The following is a 15,552-nucleotide window of genomic DNA, read 5'->3' as shown; positions in this document are numbered from 1 at the left end:
TGCAGCTTACCAGGAAAATGCCTACAGCAAGAAGAAGGCTTTTTTTTCCTTCAAATAACAACTTATCTTCTTCTATACATGTCAAATACTATTTTTTAACAAATAGGATGGTACATTTTTTTCAGTTCCAGTAACTATTGGCAATCAAATTTTTTCTTATTTGGTGCCATCAGAATTTGTTGGAATTACATACATAGTTTCGTGTTACTGTTGACATACTCGAAAACATTTAGGATGGAATTATTAGGAGCACTTTAGTAAGTCACAGGAGGTGCTTATGAACTTGGTTCAGTCATGGCAGCACTGGGCTAAAAATAAATATTTTAACTGTTGATGCAGTTTATTAAGAGTTGATTTGCTTCTGAACCTTTGCAGAAGCCAGACTCGAGCTGCTTTGAGAAGGTTGTCACTGAGGGCTCTGTGGTGTCCAGGCCACAGGGGGCGTGACCCAAGGAATCCCACACCCACACCTTCATACCCTCCCTGGAGCCAGCACGCTCCTGGCACGCGTAAGGTGAATGCTTGCGTTGCTATAAAACCACCCAGACATTTGCAAAACTTTGGAGGAATAAACATTTGACCAGTCCTTATGTGGAACATGTAGTACTTCAAATGGATGTTTGTTTTTTTCTATTATTCTGTTCTGTTAAAAAGTAAAACATCACAGGCACCAGGTTTCATATATATATATATATATATATATATGTACACACATGTGTATGTGTACATATATAACTTATATGTATTTATATAGCTCTATCTACCTATACTTTTATATATAATTAAATTATATGTAATTCAAAGGGCAACAACTCCACCTCTTGTATAGCTCCTCCTCCTCCTCCCCAGAAGGTGTTCTGCAATTCAGACCTTGTGGTTCTTCACCTTTTAAACTCCCTTCTTCCTGTTGCTGAGAAACTAAATAGGATCTGGCTGGAAATCTTCGGGTTCAGATGCCAGCCCCGTTGACCTGCAGCACTATGGCACCTTGAACTTTCAGGATTCTAGTCTTGGGCACGACTCTTCTGTTTGACTAGCACAGAGCTGAAGGACAGGGACAGGGCTGAGGATCAGAAGGAAAGGAGGGACAGAGGAATGGGACAAACAGGAAGACAGAGACAGAAGGACAAGTACAGGCGGGCACACAGTCCCCGTCCCCCCCCCCAGGGAACCTTGGTGCTCTTTGTTGAGGGTTGGGGAGTGGGGGACAACTGTCTAGTAAGTGGTGCGAGCTGCTTCTGGGAGTGTGTCAGGATTATAGCTTCAGGGTCCTGGAAGCACTTCCTGTGCTCCCGACAGAGGCTGGCCTTTCGGTGTTGGGAGCAGGCCCTTCCAGTGAGGCCCTGCTGTCCCATCTGGCCCGTCCTCTCTGTCCCAGCTCCGTCCCTTGGTCTTTTTCACAGAAGGGCCCTGTTAGAAAGAAGGTGGGAGACCACCTCTTTCCCCCAGCAGAGCCCCTGGGAGGTGCCCACCCAGAGACCCTGTGCCCGAGTTCTGTGCAGACTTCCATGTGAATCTGATGTGCCCTTTTTATGCAGCGGGGCCTGGTGAGCGGCCCTCGCGGGCGCTGGTCCCACTTCCCTGCTGCATGGCTGGGCTTTGCCCTCGGCCGGCCCAGAGAGCTCTCTTGTTCCCGGTGTGGCCGCCATCTCAGTGTCTTTCCTCGCCTTGCAGAAGAGCTCGAAACTCAAAACAGCGGTCGATGCCGCGCCGAGCACGGACAGGCCACTTCTGAAGGACGTCTTGCCGGGCCCGAGGCGTGATTAGCCCAAGGATAGGTAACGGTGTCCACCATGCTGCCTGGCAGGCTTCCTGGGTGTGCAGTGATCCTTTCAGACTGTCCATTTTTCCTCCAAAGTTTTGCCGTGCTGTGCTGTGCTGTTTTTGATAACAAAGATTCATTAAATTTTTTTTAATAAAGGAAACATTTTTTACACACACATGTGTATTTCTAACCCAGGTAAGTGACCTGCCTGAGAGTGGCTGGACTGCATACGGTTGAGTATGGTACACACACACAGACATGCACACTTGTGGATGTGCACACCCCCTACATGTATGTACACATGCCGTGGCAAACGTGGTTCCACGTACACATGTGACGTCCTCGCCTGGTGTGCTTGCGGTGCAGTGTGACAGACCAAACGTCATTCCTCCTCGTCCTTCACCCCAAAGGTCTATGAGGAAAGGCCAGTTTTGGAAATAAAACATGGAGTATTGCGCGATTTGTCAGCTGCAATGTAAAGCTATATCTATGCCTGAAGAACAAGGAGAGGAAATGCAACCACATTCACAAAGCCTCTGAGCTGCATTTCTCATATTCACCTGTTTTCTCTATCTAAAACCAGGTGTGCTTGGTAAGGTTAATCCTTTAAAACAGATTTCTCCTGTACGGCTCCCCCTCATTCCCTCCCTGCCTGTTGAATTTAACAGTGTCTAGGATGTGTCACCAGTCTCCTTGGGCTGTTAATAAGAAACTGCACAGACCCTGTTTGTGCAAAAAGACAGTGAGATAGTCAATCAGTGCAATGAAGACTTCAGTCTCTGAGGGGTGGTTAATACTATTACTTTAAAGGAGTCAAACTTACTCTCTGGGACTTTGCATATTTGTGAACGTTGTCTTTACCCAATGATGGGCCCAGCAAGGGGAGGGGTTCGTAGCCGGCCCAAGGTTCACACGCTGCCTCTGTGCCGTAGTTCACAGGGGAGCGACGCCACCTGACTGGTGTCCTGCAGTGGGAGTCTGACCCAGGCAGCGATGACAGTGATTGCATCAGATCGTTGTTACTGGGATTCTGTGGAGGGTCCTGACTCTCTCTTCTCTGTTCTCCGACAGAGACAGAGACAGAGCACGAGCACAAGGGGTCTGGACCGCCTCTCGGAAGTCCGCCGTCTTGCTTCTCTGCACAGCCCCAGCCCCTCGGCCACGCAGCCAGGCTTCTGCTCCAGACAGGTGACGATGTGCCCAGAGAACAAGGAGTGCTTGGTCCTCCCTCCCATCATCGGTGTCTCAACCTGCCGCCACCATCCCAGCTGGAGACCCTGCTGCCGTGGGCCCTGTGGGGAGACAGACGGCAGACAGGTCATATGTTCAAGCCTTTAAGAACCGCACGGCGAAGTGTGTGCGCTGTGCACGCGTGTGCCTGTCCTCTGCCCGCAAAGGAATGGGAAGAGGCAGCAGGACCTGTCTGGAGTGCGCAGGCTGCCGGTCTGGGTCCTCATTTCACACGGGCCTGGCGGCCTCGTGCATTTGGTTGGGACGTGCCCAGGGCCTGGTATATCCGTTCCGGGCCAGGGTCTCTGGCTGTGCCCTCCGTCCTCTCCACCACTGGCATCACCAGAGGAGGACCTCTGCTTGGTGATCAGTGGTCCAGCTTCACGCGGGTGGCAGTCACACTGCCATCCACCATTTAAGCACAGATGTGACCGCCCTTGCAACGGGGCCAGTGGGTCTGGCCTCTGCGCTCTCCTCCTCCAGACCCTCCGGCACTTTGGCTTTGGCACGACACCCAGATAGCCGTGCATCCCCTCCCCCTTAGTCGGAGACCATACTGTTGCTCTGTTCAGAACCCCCCACAGCCTGAGACTGACTGTCAGGGTGTGTCTGATTCAGTTTGCTTCTCTGCGGGAGATGGCACCCCTGTATGTTTGGGAGTCTCTGTGAGTGTTTCCATGTCTCCTCCTTTCCTGTCCCCTAGCTGCCTCAGTGGAGGGATGAGAAAATAGTCACGTGGGGGGAATAGGTAATATACTGTCCTTTTAAGCTTTCCCAGTATCAGTTTTGAGATATTTATCTTCACAATCCCGAGGGTAAAGCTTGTCAGTTTCCCGTTGTGGGGAAATGTCTATATCATGGGTGTTAGGGGACAGGGGGTGGTCTGGGGAGCCCTGGACAGATGTCGGTTGTGCCAGCCGACCCCCTCCCACTGTCCTCGTGGAGAGGTAACCTCTAGAGGCGGTGTTCACCTTCCAGAATCTATTTCGGGCCAACACGGGTTTGCCTGCAAGATGGCCTGTCACTTCTAAAAAGCAATATCGCCCTCCTGGAGTGCTGCCTCCCGTGCCACTCTGGCCCAGCCTTGCTCTCAGCTTTCTGTTCGATCTCTCCTTTGTCTCAGCGCACTACCCAGCGGATAAACCATCCGCCTCCCCTGCCACTCTGGCCCAGCCTTGCTCTGAGCTTTCTGTTCCATCTCTCCTTTGTCTCAGCGCACTACCCAGCGGATAAACCATCCGCCTCCCCTGCCACTCTGGCCCAGCCTTGCTCTGAGCTTTCTGTTCCATCTCTCCTTTGTCTCAGCGCACTATCCGGTGGATAAACCATCCGCCTCCCCTGCCACTCTGGCCCAGCCTTGCTCTGAGCTTTCTGTTCCATCTCTCCTTTGTCTCAGCGCACTATCCAGCGGATAAACCATCCGCCTCCCCTGCCACTCTGGCCAGCCTTGCTCTGAGCTTTCTGTTCCATCTCTCCTTTGTCTCAGCGCACTATCCAGCGGATAAACCATCAGAAGGCCGCTGTGTTGTAAACTCCCTGTCACTTTTCTGTGCTGGTATTTCTATTTCTAGGAATATCCTAGTCGACATAGCCTTAATGGTCCATTAAGAAGACATTTCAGTTTGAGATTCAAACTTCAGACATTAAAACGGATGCCTTTTTAGGAAAGCATCACCCGGAAGCTGAGCTAAAGGCAGGGACCTTGTCTACGGCCAGATTTCATGCTGTGAAGTTCTGGGGATGTTGGTGAGGGAACACGGACAGTCTGCTTCAGAGATGTTCGGTGTTAGATGAAGTTCAGATTTCACAATTTGATTGTATACTGTCTCACCTAAAAGATTTATTTGATGTAAGGGATAAATTAACAGTAAGAACAGTGAACACAAAGTAGTTGGGATAAATTGAGGTGAAATATAAACATACCAAAGACGAAGTGATGAAAGTTTGGCTTAGATAAGACAGAGAATGAGGAGGGGACCATTCCCATCCCGAGGGCCCTCCTCGCCTCACCCTCCAGTTCCCATCTTGTCCTGTCACATCCCCGAGTTCTGTGTGTGGTGGCAGCCCTTGGCCATTCTGGCCCACACTAGACCCCACAAACAATGGTGTGTGCATTTTTACAGCCGTTTTTAAGAACCTAATATGGGTACAAATGTAATACCTGTAGGGGGGGACAGATTCTCTGTATGTTTAGTTAAAAAATTCTTTGTAATGTATTTTTTTAGAAATCTTAAAATTGCCTTTGCACTGAAGTATTTTCATAGCTGTTTATATCTCTTATTCATTTATTTGTTAACATAACCATATCTAATTTTTAAAGTATGTTTTTAAAGCTTTTATTTTTTAAGTTGTTGAAATTATGGCCACTTTAAATTCCGGTGAGAGTTTTGGCCGAATGTCTCAATAGCTGATGAATGTGAATTTTCAGGTTTGACTTTATTCTCTGCACCTGTTCGTTTTTGGTGTTTCCAGTGGCAGTGATTAGTTGAAAGGCGTATTTGCAGCACGATATTTTGCTATGCTTATTCTTCACAGTTCATTGCCATTTCATCTGCTTTTTGTTTTGTTTTTAATTTCCATCCTTCAGCCTTAAAACAGAAGCGTCTTACTTGATGGTTCGGTATCTTCTTTCCACCTGCATTGAGATAGTTAGTACCACTTACCTCTGATAATTCAAGTCTCATTATGGAAGCCACCAAACCTTTACATACTGCAAAATATATTGTTTGGGAAGTGAAGGGACTGTTCCTGGTCATTTGGAATATAGATAAGGGGCATGAGGTAAAAAAATAAAAAGGAGGAAGAGAAGAGCCCCACTGAAATGACATTTCAGATATGTCTCTGATATTCAGATATTAATGTGACTTTTTTCAGCTTACAGCATTTAGCATTTACTTGCCTTAAACTGACTTTAAAGCAAGTAATATCAACTTGAAGCATTTTTTTTAGTTTTGAAAATCTTCATGACTGCGTATGTTCATAGAGTGTTAACTCTTAATTCCCCACATTGGTCAGACGATCTGGATCTGAACCCGCACGCCATCCGGCAGCAGGTCATCTGTAAAGCGTGAGTGGTCCCAGCCACATCACCTCGTCTTGCTTTCAGCTCCACGGCCCTGCACGGCCGCACACCTGCATAGGTGCCCGTTCTCAGGCACACACACAACCACACACGCACACACACATTCCCCAAGCCCCAAGCACCCCGCCTCCTGAGGAGATCCTGCGAGGGGCCACCATGCGGGACACAGGAGGCTTTGCAGGGCAGCCCCAGGCATTCAAGGGGAGCTGCTGGATGAGCCAAGCAGCAGTGCCCTGGCCTAAGCTCCTTTTCAGCAAGTTTCAGCCCCCTGACAGAAAGTGGCACCTGGACACTCCCAGCTGCAGCGTCCAGGAACACAGGCTGGCCCTCTGCCACAGGGCAGCTAGGAGGAAAGGTACCCTTCTCTTGGCGATTCCTGTTAGAGCCCGTATCAACCCCGTCCTGTGCATTTGACTCAGTAGCGTGGATGCAGACCAGGTAACGCTTGGCGGTGGCGGTGGCAGAGCCTGGACTAGGGAAGGGGGCTGCAAACGACCTGCTTCTGCAACAACAGGTTTACAGAACTCTAGTTTGTCCTGGTGAGATTTTGCAATTTCAATTACAAAAATGTCTCACCCATGCTGTTATCACTACTCTTAATTGCTGGGCATCAACCAAATGTTCAGCGTAACCTAAGGAAATGTTCTGGCCATTTTCTCTCAAACCACTAAGTTTACTTGTTTTGCACTGACTAGAAATAACCTAAAGCAACCACTTCTACTTTATCTTAAAATTAGTATTTATTTGACAACTCAGTATCACACATTGGTATGCAGTTTCTTGTGTTCTACATTTTGTTTGGAAGTTTTCCATTTATAACTTTAAAAACAGGAAGAAGTTCTGTTGGCAAATGCATCTTTTTTTTTTTTTTTTTTTTTTTTAGCTAGAGGATAGGTAAAAGAATCATTCTGATATTGTCTATAAAGTTTTAATGACAATGTGTTGGAAGTGTTATTAAAGTGTGATTCTACTTTTGCAGAAAAAAAATCTAAAGATCAGTTTATATAGCTTTATTTTTTACCGTATCAAAATATACATAATTTTAATATGCATATATTGTCTCTGACTTAAAATTATAATGTGTGTCTGCATTGCCGTTTAAAATGTCCGTTGATTATGTAATGTAATAAAAGAGAATCTTCAAAAATGTATTTAACAGGAATGGAATCTATAGTTGTCATCATCATAAATACTGGAATTTATTTTTAAATTATTGAATATAGTAGGTGCATTTAAGATAAATCAGCCTCTAAACATATTTAATTGATAATAATTCATTAACCTGCTTTGAAATGTTAAATTGTAAATTAAACCAAATCTTACATTTCTGTAAAATTTATTTTGTATGCTGTTTTTAACTTTTATTTCTGTAGATAAAGTATGACTTAATATTAATTATATTGGACTTTTCTGCAGATTATCTAAAGAGACTTGAATCTGCTTGCAATAAAGAAAAAAAAAATGTCCCGTTTAGTTTCTTTATAAATAAAAGGCATCTGAGAACTTTGACTAAAATCTCTGCTACAGATAGATGATAAAGTGGACAGCTGTGGAGACAGCCCCCTACAATATATATATGTAGGGGGAGGGGTTTCTGCCTCCTCCGTGCCCTGCTGGCACCAGGGTCCCCCTGTGCTCACTGAGGTCATGGTGCCCAGCTGTGGGTTAAGGGACCACACTGTTGTAAAGGATTTGTACCTCAATTCTGTGGGTTTACATAGAAATGCCAAGTCCAGATGAATTTAGAAGAATTTTTTTTTTCTTCTTCTTTTTCTGAAGCTGGAAACGGGGAGAGACAGTCAGACTCCCGCATGCGCCCGACCGGGATCCACCCAGCACGCCCACCAGGGGCAACGCTCTGCCCACCAGGGGGCGATGCTCTGCCCCTCCGGGGCGTCACTCTGCTGCGACCAGAGCCACTCTAGCGCCTGGGGCAGAGGCCAAGGAGCCATCCCCAGCGCCCGGGCCATCTTTGCTCCAATGGAGCCTCAGCTGCGGGAGGGGAAGAGAGAGACAGAGAGGAAGGAGGGGGGGTGGAGAAGCAAATGGGCGCTTCTCCTGTGTGCCCTGGCCAGGAATCGAACCCAGGTCCCCCGCACACCAGGCCAATGCTCTACCGCTGAGCCAACTGGCCAGGGCAAATTTAGAAGAATTTTATTAAAGAAGGAGATTTATTAAATATGCCAGCTGCCTATGGCTGACGGGGCAGTTGCAAGCCCTAACCATGTGTGCCAGATACATCTCGGGCTGGTTATATAGCCTTGATCACACACAGGCTGGGGAGAGCATGATGTCATGGCACAAGCTTACAACATTTGTTTAGGGGATATACAAAAATATTAAGACTTTTAAGGTAACACAAAGATATTTATAATCTTTCAGGGTTCATCTTCCCTCCTTTGCCTAGAGGTATGTCACTCCCAGGATTCCAGGAAGGGGAAGGAACTTCAGTCAATGTAGGGTGGTATGTAAATTCTGTTTCCCATTGAAAGAGAAGAAGCTCTCAGTTAACCTTTATTTTAGATTTAAAACTGAAAGACCCATTGATATCTATTAATTTTGCAGCTTTTTGGTACCTTACTACAACACAACAGGAAACACAATATTGGGTTTCTTAATGCTCTGTCCGTCCCTCCCTCCCTGACTGTCATGCCCCAGATCCATGCCTTCATCCATGTTCCTGAGGTCTAAGCTTCCCCTTTCCATCTAGATTTTCCCTTTCCTCTTGTCCAAACTCCAGGCCTTCAGACCCTACATGTCCCAAGTCTTATATGATGGAGATCAAGTTAGTAATGTGCACGCAGCACTGCCCATCAGTCGGATCCTGAGCACTGCCTAAACATGCAGGGACACCCTGCTTGTCTCTGGAGGGCCTGCAGCTTAGCCCCCAATACCCATCTCCCCCCCCCCAGCCCTGCACCTCTCTTCCTCTGCTGGTCATCTACCTCCTGCTCAAAACCTGGTTCTGTGATTCTGACCTGCTTGGGTAACAAGGGTGGAGTCAGGTTGAGGAACCCTGGAAATGGTTTCTCTGGCCCTGGGACTGACTGTGCTCTGCTCAGGTGTCACAGCCTCAGGAACCAGCCCAGAGCCTTGGGAGTCACTGAGTCAGGCTCTGCCATTTGCAATTCTAAATTTGGGACTTTTTCCCCAGCCCTGGAATGTCACCAAGCAAACACACAGTGAGCACTGAGTAACCCACTTCATGAATGGGTGACCTTCACTATCCCAGACCAAACCCTGGTAGCCAACAAGAAACTATGGAATGCCAGGGCTGCAAGAGGAAGTAAATGCCACAGGTGAATCTAGGGTCTCCGTGCCACTGGCTGTTTGTTGTCCACTCCATACCTGCTTTAGGTTAGTTACTTAAATATGTATGACCATTCTAACCCTGGCAGCTGGGGTGAGCCAAGTGGCTGGCTGCACATTGGCATGAGGCTCAGCGGGTGCAAACAGCCAGTGCCGCCCCTCTGTGTGCACAGGGTTGCACAGCTGTTCAGTTCCCTGGGTCATGTCCCGGCTCGATCAACACCCGCACATTATTAGGCTTTCTATTTCATGGAAAAGTCTTGGAACACAGTTTCTCAGTTCCTTTCTTGCACTAAAGGATACCACTACAAATTTATAATATTCTTCAGGGGAAATGCTCACCTTTGTACCTCTTTATTATTCAGGGAGTTATGAGAATCACTCAGAAACATCTAATGAGGTAACAGATTTCTAATGCATCAACATTCACAAGTCTTAAACCTGACGGAGGCCCCCCCAAAAATCTGAAAAACCCATCTATGAATCAGATGAAGAATTCCTTACTGAAGGTATCTGCCCTGCAATAAATGGACAAATGTCATGGCTAAAGCAGGTGGATCTTGAGTAAATGCTTGCTGCTCGTGTCCAGAGATATATACACTCGTTGACCATAGCAGATTATTCTAGGCAACCTGTCTCCATCTTCCATCATTTTGTTTGCTCTGTTGACCCATTAGCAAGATAGGGAAATCACAATACCCTGGAAGTCATAGAGGGTGGCACCTTGCACCCCAGGGCTTATTGACAGACGCTGACCTAATGCGTGATGTTAAAACTTTAATGAGAAATATGGATTCCTGGATGGATGTATTACTTATTGAGTATAAATTATCCTTTTAAATTAGTTACACAGAATCATAATTTGAAAAAATATTCTCATCAGTGTTCTTATTCATTTGGTTTTCACAAGATTTAAAGAAAGAGAGAGCGTTTAACTAAGAATAAAAATGTCCTCGAGAATTTCAGATAGTTATAATACCTTTAGAATTTTCCAAAGATCTGCTATAAATGGGATCTCAAAATATAAGAGCTAAATATCTAAATAAACATGATGTTTTAATTAGCTAAGATTTTGTTTCACTTATGAATGATTATAGTTCCTCCTTATAAACTAGTTAAGCAAAAAGATATATATGTGGTAAGGGGAAAAGGATGGTTAAAATATTGACCAGTGGCATTAAATGAATGTATCAAAGCTGAGACCTTGCTGTTTTTATCAACATTTGCAGGTTGTCTTCCTACAGTTAAAAGTAGATAGCTACTGTGTGCCTAATCAGTATAAAAGAATAAGCAGGGAGCACAGAAATGGCCACCCTACTTGGAAATATATCTGCATCTTACAGCACTCAACAGAAGCAAGGTAAAACAAGCTACCTGCTTGCTCACTGCATTTGCTCCTGAGGTAGCTTAAACAATAGGAATTGATAGTCTCAGGTGCTGAAGGCGGAGGTCCCAGATCACGTGTCCGCAGGCTAGTTCCTTCTGAGGCCGCGAGGCAGAATCTGGTCCATGCTCTCCCCAGCTCCTGGTGATCTCGGGGTTCCTTGGCTTGGAGACACAGCACCCATCTCTGCCCTCACCTTCTCATGGCATTCTCCCTGTTCATGTCTGTGGCCAAATTTCCCATTTTTATGAGGACACTGGTCATATTGGGTTAGATGCCCACCCTAATGACTTTATTAAAATAAAAATTGCCTTTGTAATACAAGGTCACATTCTGGGGCAATGGAGATCTTAGGATCTCAACATAGTTTGGAAGGAAAGAACACAATTCAAGCCATACCACTGTTTTGGGGAAGCACTGAGACATTTAGTCTGGCTGTAGAGCAGTCTGGCGAGGCAGAGGCTGCGTCTGTAGGGCCTTGTGAAGAGCTGAGCCGATGGCGGGCAGGTGGTTAACTGGGGGCAAGGCTCAGCTACACCACAACTCACATCCCCACCCGGAGCTGTACCAAGTACTTACCATACTTTCCATCTGGTCCTCCTTGGAATGCAAGTCCTTCTTGGGGCACTGAGCCTGACAAGGCACCTCGCTGGCGTGCAGGACCTGACTGAGGAAGAAGAGTGCCCGTGATATGGAAGACCAGAAATCAGAATGTAACCCATCCCTCGTGGCTGTACCATGCCTTCAGAAATCAGCCTTTCTCCTAACAGGGAAGAGGTGATCTGTGGCAGGTGAGCAATCTCTCCCATTCTCAAATGTGGCATCAGTGTCTCCCTATCCACTCAGTTGTCCCCATCAGCACCAGAAAGCCCATCTGAAACTAAAGCCTCCCATCAGCCGCCGACTCATTTCTCAGCTTTCTTTTTAAAAAGTCTTCCAAATGTGTCTGTCTATATTTGCTGTCTCTGTTGCATGCCACTCTCCTCTCAGCCCACCCAAATCAGCTTTTATCTCCGCCTCACTGGGACAGCTCCAGGGAACCCCCCACCACGCTGCAGCGCCCTGTCCTGTCTTCTTCCCCCGCCCGATCTGTGTTCACAGCCCTGATGCTGGGAGGTAAGCTCCCCGGACCTGCAGACCATGCTCTGTCCCCTGTGAAAGCCCAGTGTCCAGCCCAGGGCCTGGCACCGTGTTGCTGCCTGAACAAGCCCCATGCCTGGAGGGGTCTGGGCCCCATCCAACCTGCCCTGCCAAGCCAGCGTTTTGGGGCACAGGGGGATGCTGGGGCTGTGGGCAGCCAGGCCAGCCCTGGCCGTTTGCTTTCAGAAGCGGACTTGGAGGAGAGCCCCTCCCACTGTGGGCTGGGGCGCCAGCTGGGGGAAGCCGTGGAGCAGGAGCTGGCCGGCAGAGCAACTGCTAAACTCAGACCCCACGCCTGCCCTCCTTCGGGAGGAGCAAGGCAGGGAGGGATGGCTGCTGTCAGGGTCAAGCAGAGTTGCTGCTAATATGGGGGGCCAGAGAAGATAATGTTTTTCTTCCCCCCTTCCCTTTCCAAGGTTCTCTGAAGCCATAGGACTCCCAACAAGCAGCCCTTAGTTGCGTCCAGTGTGTCCCAGTTTGTTGCCTCCCGTCCGAGACCCAGCATGGCGGGGCAGGTTCTGAGACATGCTGAGGGTCCTGGGTCTTCTGAAGGGAGGACCGGTGTCCTGCCTGCTTTTCCTTCCACTCCTCTGGAGAACAGTAGCGCTTACCAGCTAAGGAGTTATTACTTCTTCTACTGTAGACTTCTTTTGAGAGCAGTGTTTTATAGAAAGAATTTAATCTCAAATGGTCAAGTTTCAAACACTAAGTTAGAGAAATTGGAGAAAACTCTGAAAAGCAGGTGAACCTTTCTCAACTACTTACTGGGCACAGTGACCAAAGGAGGATGCCTTTGAAGGACTCCAAACACAAAGGACCACAGATACCCATCCTCACACCTTGCAGACGCTGCTAAATACAATGTGATTTGCTCTGTCTTTGTGACTGATGTGGAACCGGCAGCAAACGAACTGCAAGTTCCCACCTCTCAGGACAGAGCTCGGAACACGCACGTGCCAAGACAGTGAACACATGCTCTGAATGTAGAAAGATGGTGAGGCACGGAGAAGCCCTGCTCTGCGCCAGGAGCATGTGATAACCCCCACCCCTGACCCCGGGCGAGTTATCCCTTAGGTTTCTGCTCCTCCCGTACACTTTCTAGAACCCCCTTTGTGCGGTAATTTCCTTGTGCCTCACTGAGGCTTCAGTAGCTATGGAAGTCACAGAAAGTCACAAAGGAATCATCCGGCCATAACAAGCCAGACATCAGCAGGGCACTGCTCAGAACAGTGATAAGCTGAGCTGGGCTTTTGTTCTTGGGGAAATTCATTTCCTTTTGAAGTCCCTCAACTTTAGAATTAGCCCTACAATTTTCTGAACAGCACAGAAATCTTGGGGTTTGATCTTCTGTATCTTCACTGTGCCCCCAAAGCAGTAGGCGTTCATGGAGAAGGTAAGCGGGGCGGGGTCTGTTGGTGGGTTGGTTCCCAGGGAGCTGCCTGCCAGTTCTGCACCAGTTCGTGGGGTGTGCAATTACACCCAGTTCGTGGGGAGATGATTATTCAGGATCCTGGGTGGGCACCCGTGCATGGTGGCAGAACGCGCCTCAGCGTGGAGTCTGCGCTGTGCCCCCCATGCAACTTGAGCCTGCATCCTGCACACATTCTCCCGACGGGGTCGGGTCGCGGCTCAGGTCACTGGCCATTTCCCCTCATTTTCTGCACCAGCGGTGCTCTCCGCTTGCTCGCCCTGCAGAGAGCTCTTCCCGGGCAGGCCCTGTGGGTTGCCTCCCTCTGGACTTTTATCGCTCGGTTAAACAACATTTAACATAGCCTGTCAGAGAATCTGTTACCAGGTCTTTGATGCTATCATGGGAAATGGGGCGTTGGTCTTTAAAAAAAAAAAAAAAAACAGGAAAGAACTACCATGATGGTCCACTCTGACCTATTTCTCACAGGTTTGGGGGACACTTCCAGTAATGAACCTGTTCTGTCTCCTAGGCTCCTTCTGTGAGGGACACTGGGCAGAGAGAGGTCCCCTCCGGTTTAATTTCCTGTCCCCCTCAAATCACTCCAGACCCTCTCCAGCGCAGCCTGCCCTCTTCCTCGGTGAATCCTGCCGGCTTGTTCACTCAGGAGCCCCTGTTCCCATGTGGCACCCAGTACCGGTCCCAGAATCCCCACAGGAGAGCGCGGTGCCCGGAGACGCAGCATCGTAGGCAGGGAGAGCCTGCCTGCCCCCCTGCGGAGCGGCCCCAGGGTGCCCGCACACCTCAGTGCCCGGGGCACACCCTGAGGTTCCACAACACCCCAGGCGGTGCTGTCCTACGCGGGTCAGCGCCCAAGCGCTCCCCCACCCCAGGTCAGTGTGCCGTACCCCCTGGGCACAGCTAGGCAGTCCTAGGACTTCTCATCGAGGTGTGTCCTGCACTTAGAGTGTTCTTTTGGGGTTTTATTTATTTCCCTTTGGTCAGAACTCCGCTTTTATTTTAGTCAAATGGGCTGCCCACTTTTACCCCCTAAATGGCAGCCATTTTAAAGTCTCAATTAAAGTTTATGCCTCTATCAGTATTTGGGATGTTTTAATCTTTCTAAACCTTTTCATCTTTTTTTTTTTTTTAATTCTAATCAAGAATTTATATTTCCCTGGAATCTTGAAAGACACAAGAATTAAAAGGCACGGGTTTTTTGTTTTTTTTCTTTTCTTGGAAACGTGTTCCAGGGCTGGGTTCCCAAGCAGCCACTCAGGCTCAGCTGTACAGGTCCCGCGTGCTTCTCTCAGGGCGGCTCTTCTGTATAAATACGGAGCGATGCCGTGAGCTCCTCCCACCTCAGGCGCCCTAGGACTTGAAAATGGGCAGCCGTAGTCCTAGCAGATTACGGAGCCCTGGTTTCCATCATGTTGACCTATGTGCAGCGGCTGTCTGCTCTGTACAGGCACAGCCTCCTCCCATCCTGAGGACAGCCGGCCGGGAGGCCAGCCCAGCACCGGGGAGGGCGAAGAGCAGGTTACTCCTCAGGGGAAGTCGCGGAGATCAGAGGAAGATCTAAGGCAGCTGGGGGTCCCAGCGTGGGACCGGGAGCTTCAGAGAGGAGGCACAGTCTCCCTTCTGGCCGACTCTGGCCCAGACCCTCGAGGGAGCCCCGTTTTGCAGGTGCGACCTAGGGTGTGAGGTCGGCAGGAGAGAATCCTTACCAGACCCCAAGTCCATCCCATGCCCCTCCGAGAGCGCGGTCTGGGTCCCGGCCCGAGTCACCCTAAGCGCAGGGGCAGGAACCCCGCCCCCGACACGACCCTAACCCAGCTGCGCTCAGCTGGCCTGCTGCGGTCTCCGCTCCGCCGCGCAGGGGTGGGAGGGGAGGGCCGGGTTGGAGCGGCCCGTCTCCTTCCCGGCTGGTGTCACCTGCTCCCTCTTCTCAAGTCCTCCGACCCCTCGCGGTCACGACTCCTGCCCCCCCCCCCCCGCCCTTACCCCGCCCTCTTCCCCTGCCGCTTTCTCCCCTTTCCTTCCTTCCCCTGCCTATCCTGCCTTCCCTCGGACCTTTACCCTTTTTCCCCCTGAGCTCTCCACCCCTCTCTCAGCGCTCTCTCTCCCCGGCTCCTCCCTTTCTTCTACCCTCTCCTCCCTCCTCCTGACATCCTTCCTCTCACTCGCTCCCGCTGCCCAGCCTCTCCCCTACGACTTTCCCCTCCTGACCTTCC

The 15,552-nt window shown here is 49.1% G+C and overlaps 2 protein-coding genes and 1 long non-coding RNA gene across 9 annotated transcripts in view; 2 read left to right on the top strand and 1 right to left on the bottom strand.

The window, feature by feature from the left end:
- Positions 1–7,541, top strand: part of ATP11A (ATPase phospholipid transporting 11A) — a 150,837-nt gene extending 143,296 nt beyond the window's left edge. For 2 of the 6 annotated variants that reach the window (XM_066236825.1, XM_066236823.1), the window contains 2 exons: positions 1,675–1,778; positions 2,837–2,972. In XM_066236825.1, coding sequence (XP_066092922.1) covers positions 1,675–1,767 — 93 coding nt within the window. In that variant the 3' untranslated portion in view covers positions 1,768–1,778; positions 2,837–2,972. Of the gene's footprint in view, positions 1–1,674; positions 1,779–2,836 lie in introns of all 6 variants that reach the window. The other 4 variants (XM_066236820.1, XM_066236822.1, XM_066236826.1 and 1 more) reach the window with 2 other exon arrangements.
- A 3,008-nt stretch (positions 7,542–10,549) lies between these two features.
- Positions 10,550–15,229, bottom strand: LOC136309206 (uncharacterized). Its single transcript, XR_010726260.1, has 3 exons — positions 15,046–15,229; positions 11,350–11,437; positions 10,550–10,994 (listed from the first exon to the last, which is right to left on the bottom strand). It is a non-coding gene; the product is annotated as an uncharacterized lncRNA (long non-coding RNA).
- Positions 14,752–15,552, top strand: part of MCF2L (MCF.2 cell line derived transforming sequence like) — a 198,872-nt gene continuing 198,071 nt past the window's right edge. For both annotated transcript variants that reach the window (XM_066237338.1, XM_066237337.1), the window contains exon 1: positions 14,752–15,004. The gene's annotated coding sequence lies outside the window, so the exon portion shown is untranslated. The remainder of the gene's footprint in view (positions 15,005–15,552) is intronic.

Source organism: Saccopteryx bilineata, chromosome 6 (assembly GCF_036850765.1).
Source record: "Saccopteryx bilineata isolate mSacBil1 chromosome 6, mSacBil1_pri_phased_curated, whole genome shotgun sequence".
In the NCBI taxonomy this organism is placed as follows: domain Eukaryota; kingdom Metazoa; phylum Chordata; class Mammalia; order Chiroptera; family Emballonuridae; genus Saccopteryx; species Saccopteryx bilineata.
The sequence above is the reverse complement of the archived record's forward strand: the minus strand, read 5'-3'. Positions and strand labels throughout refer to the sequence as shown.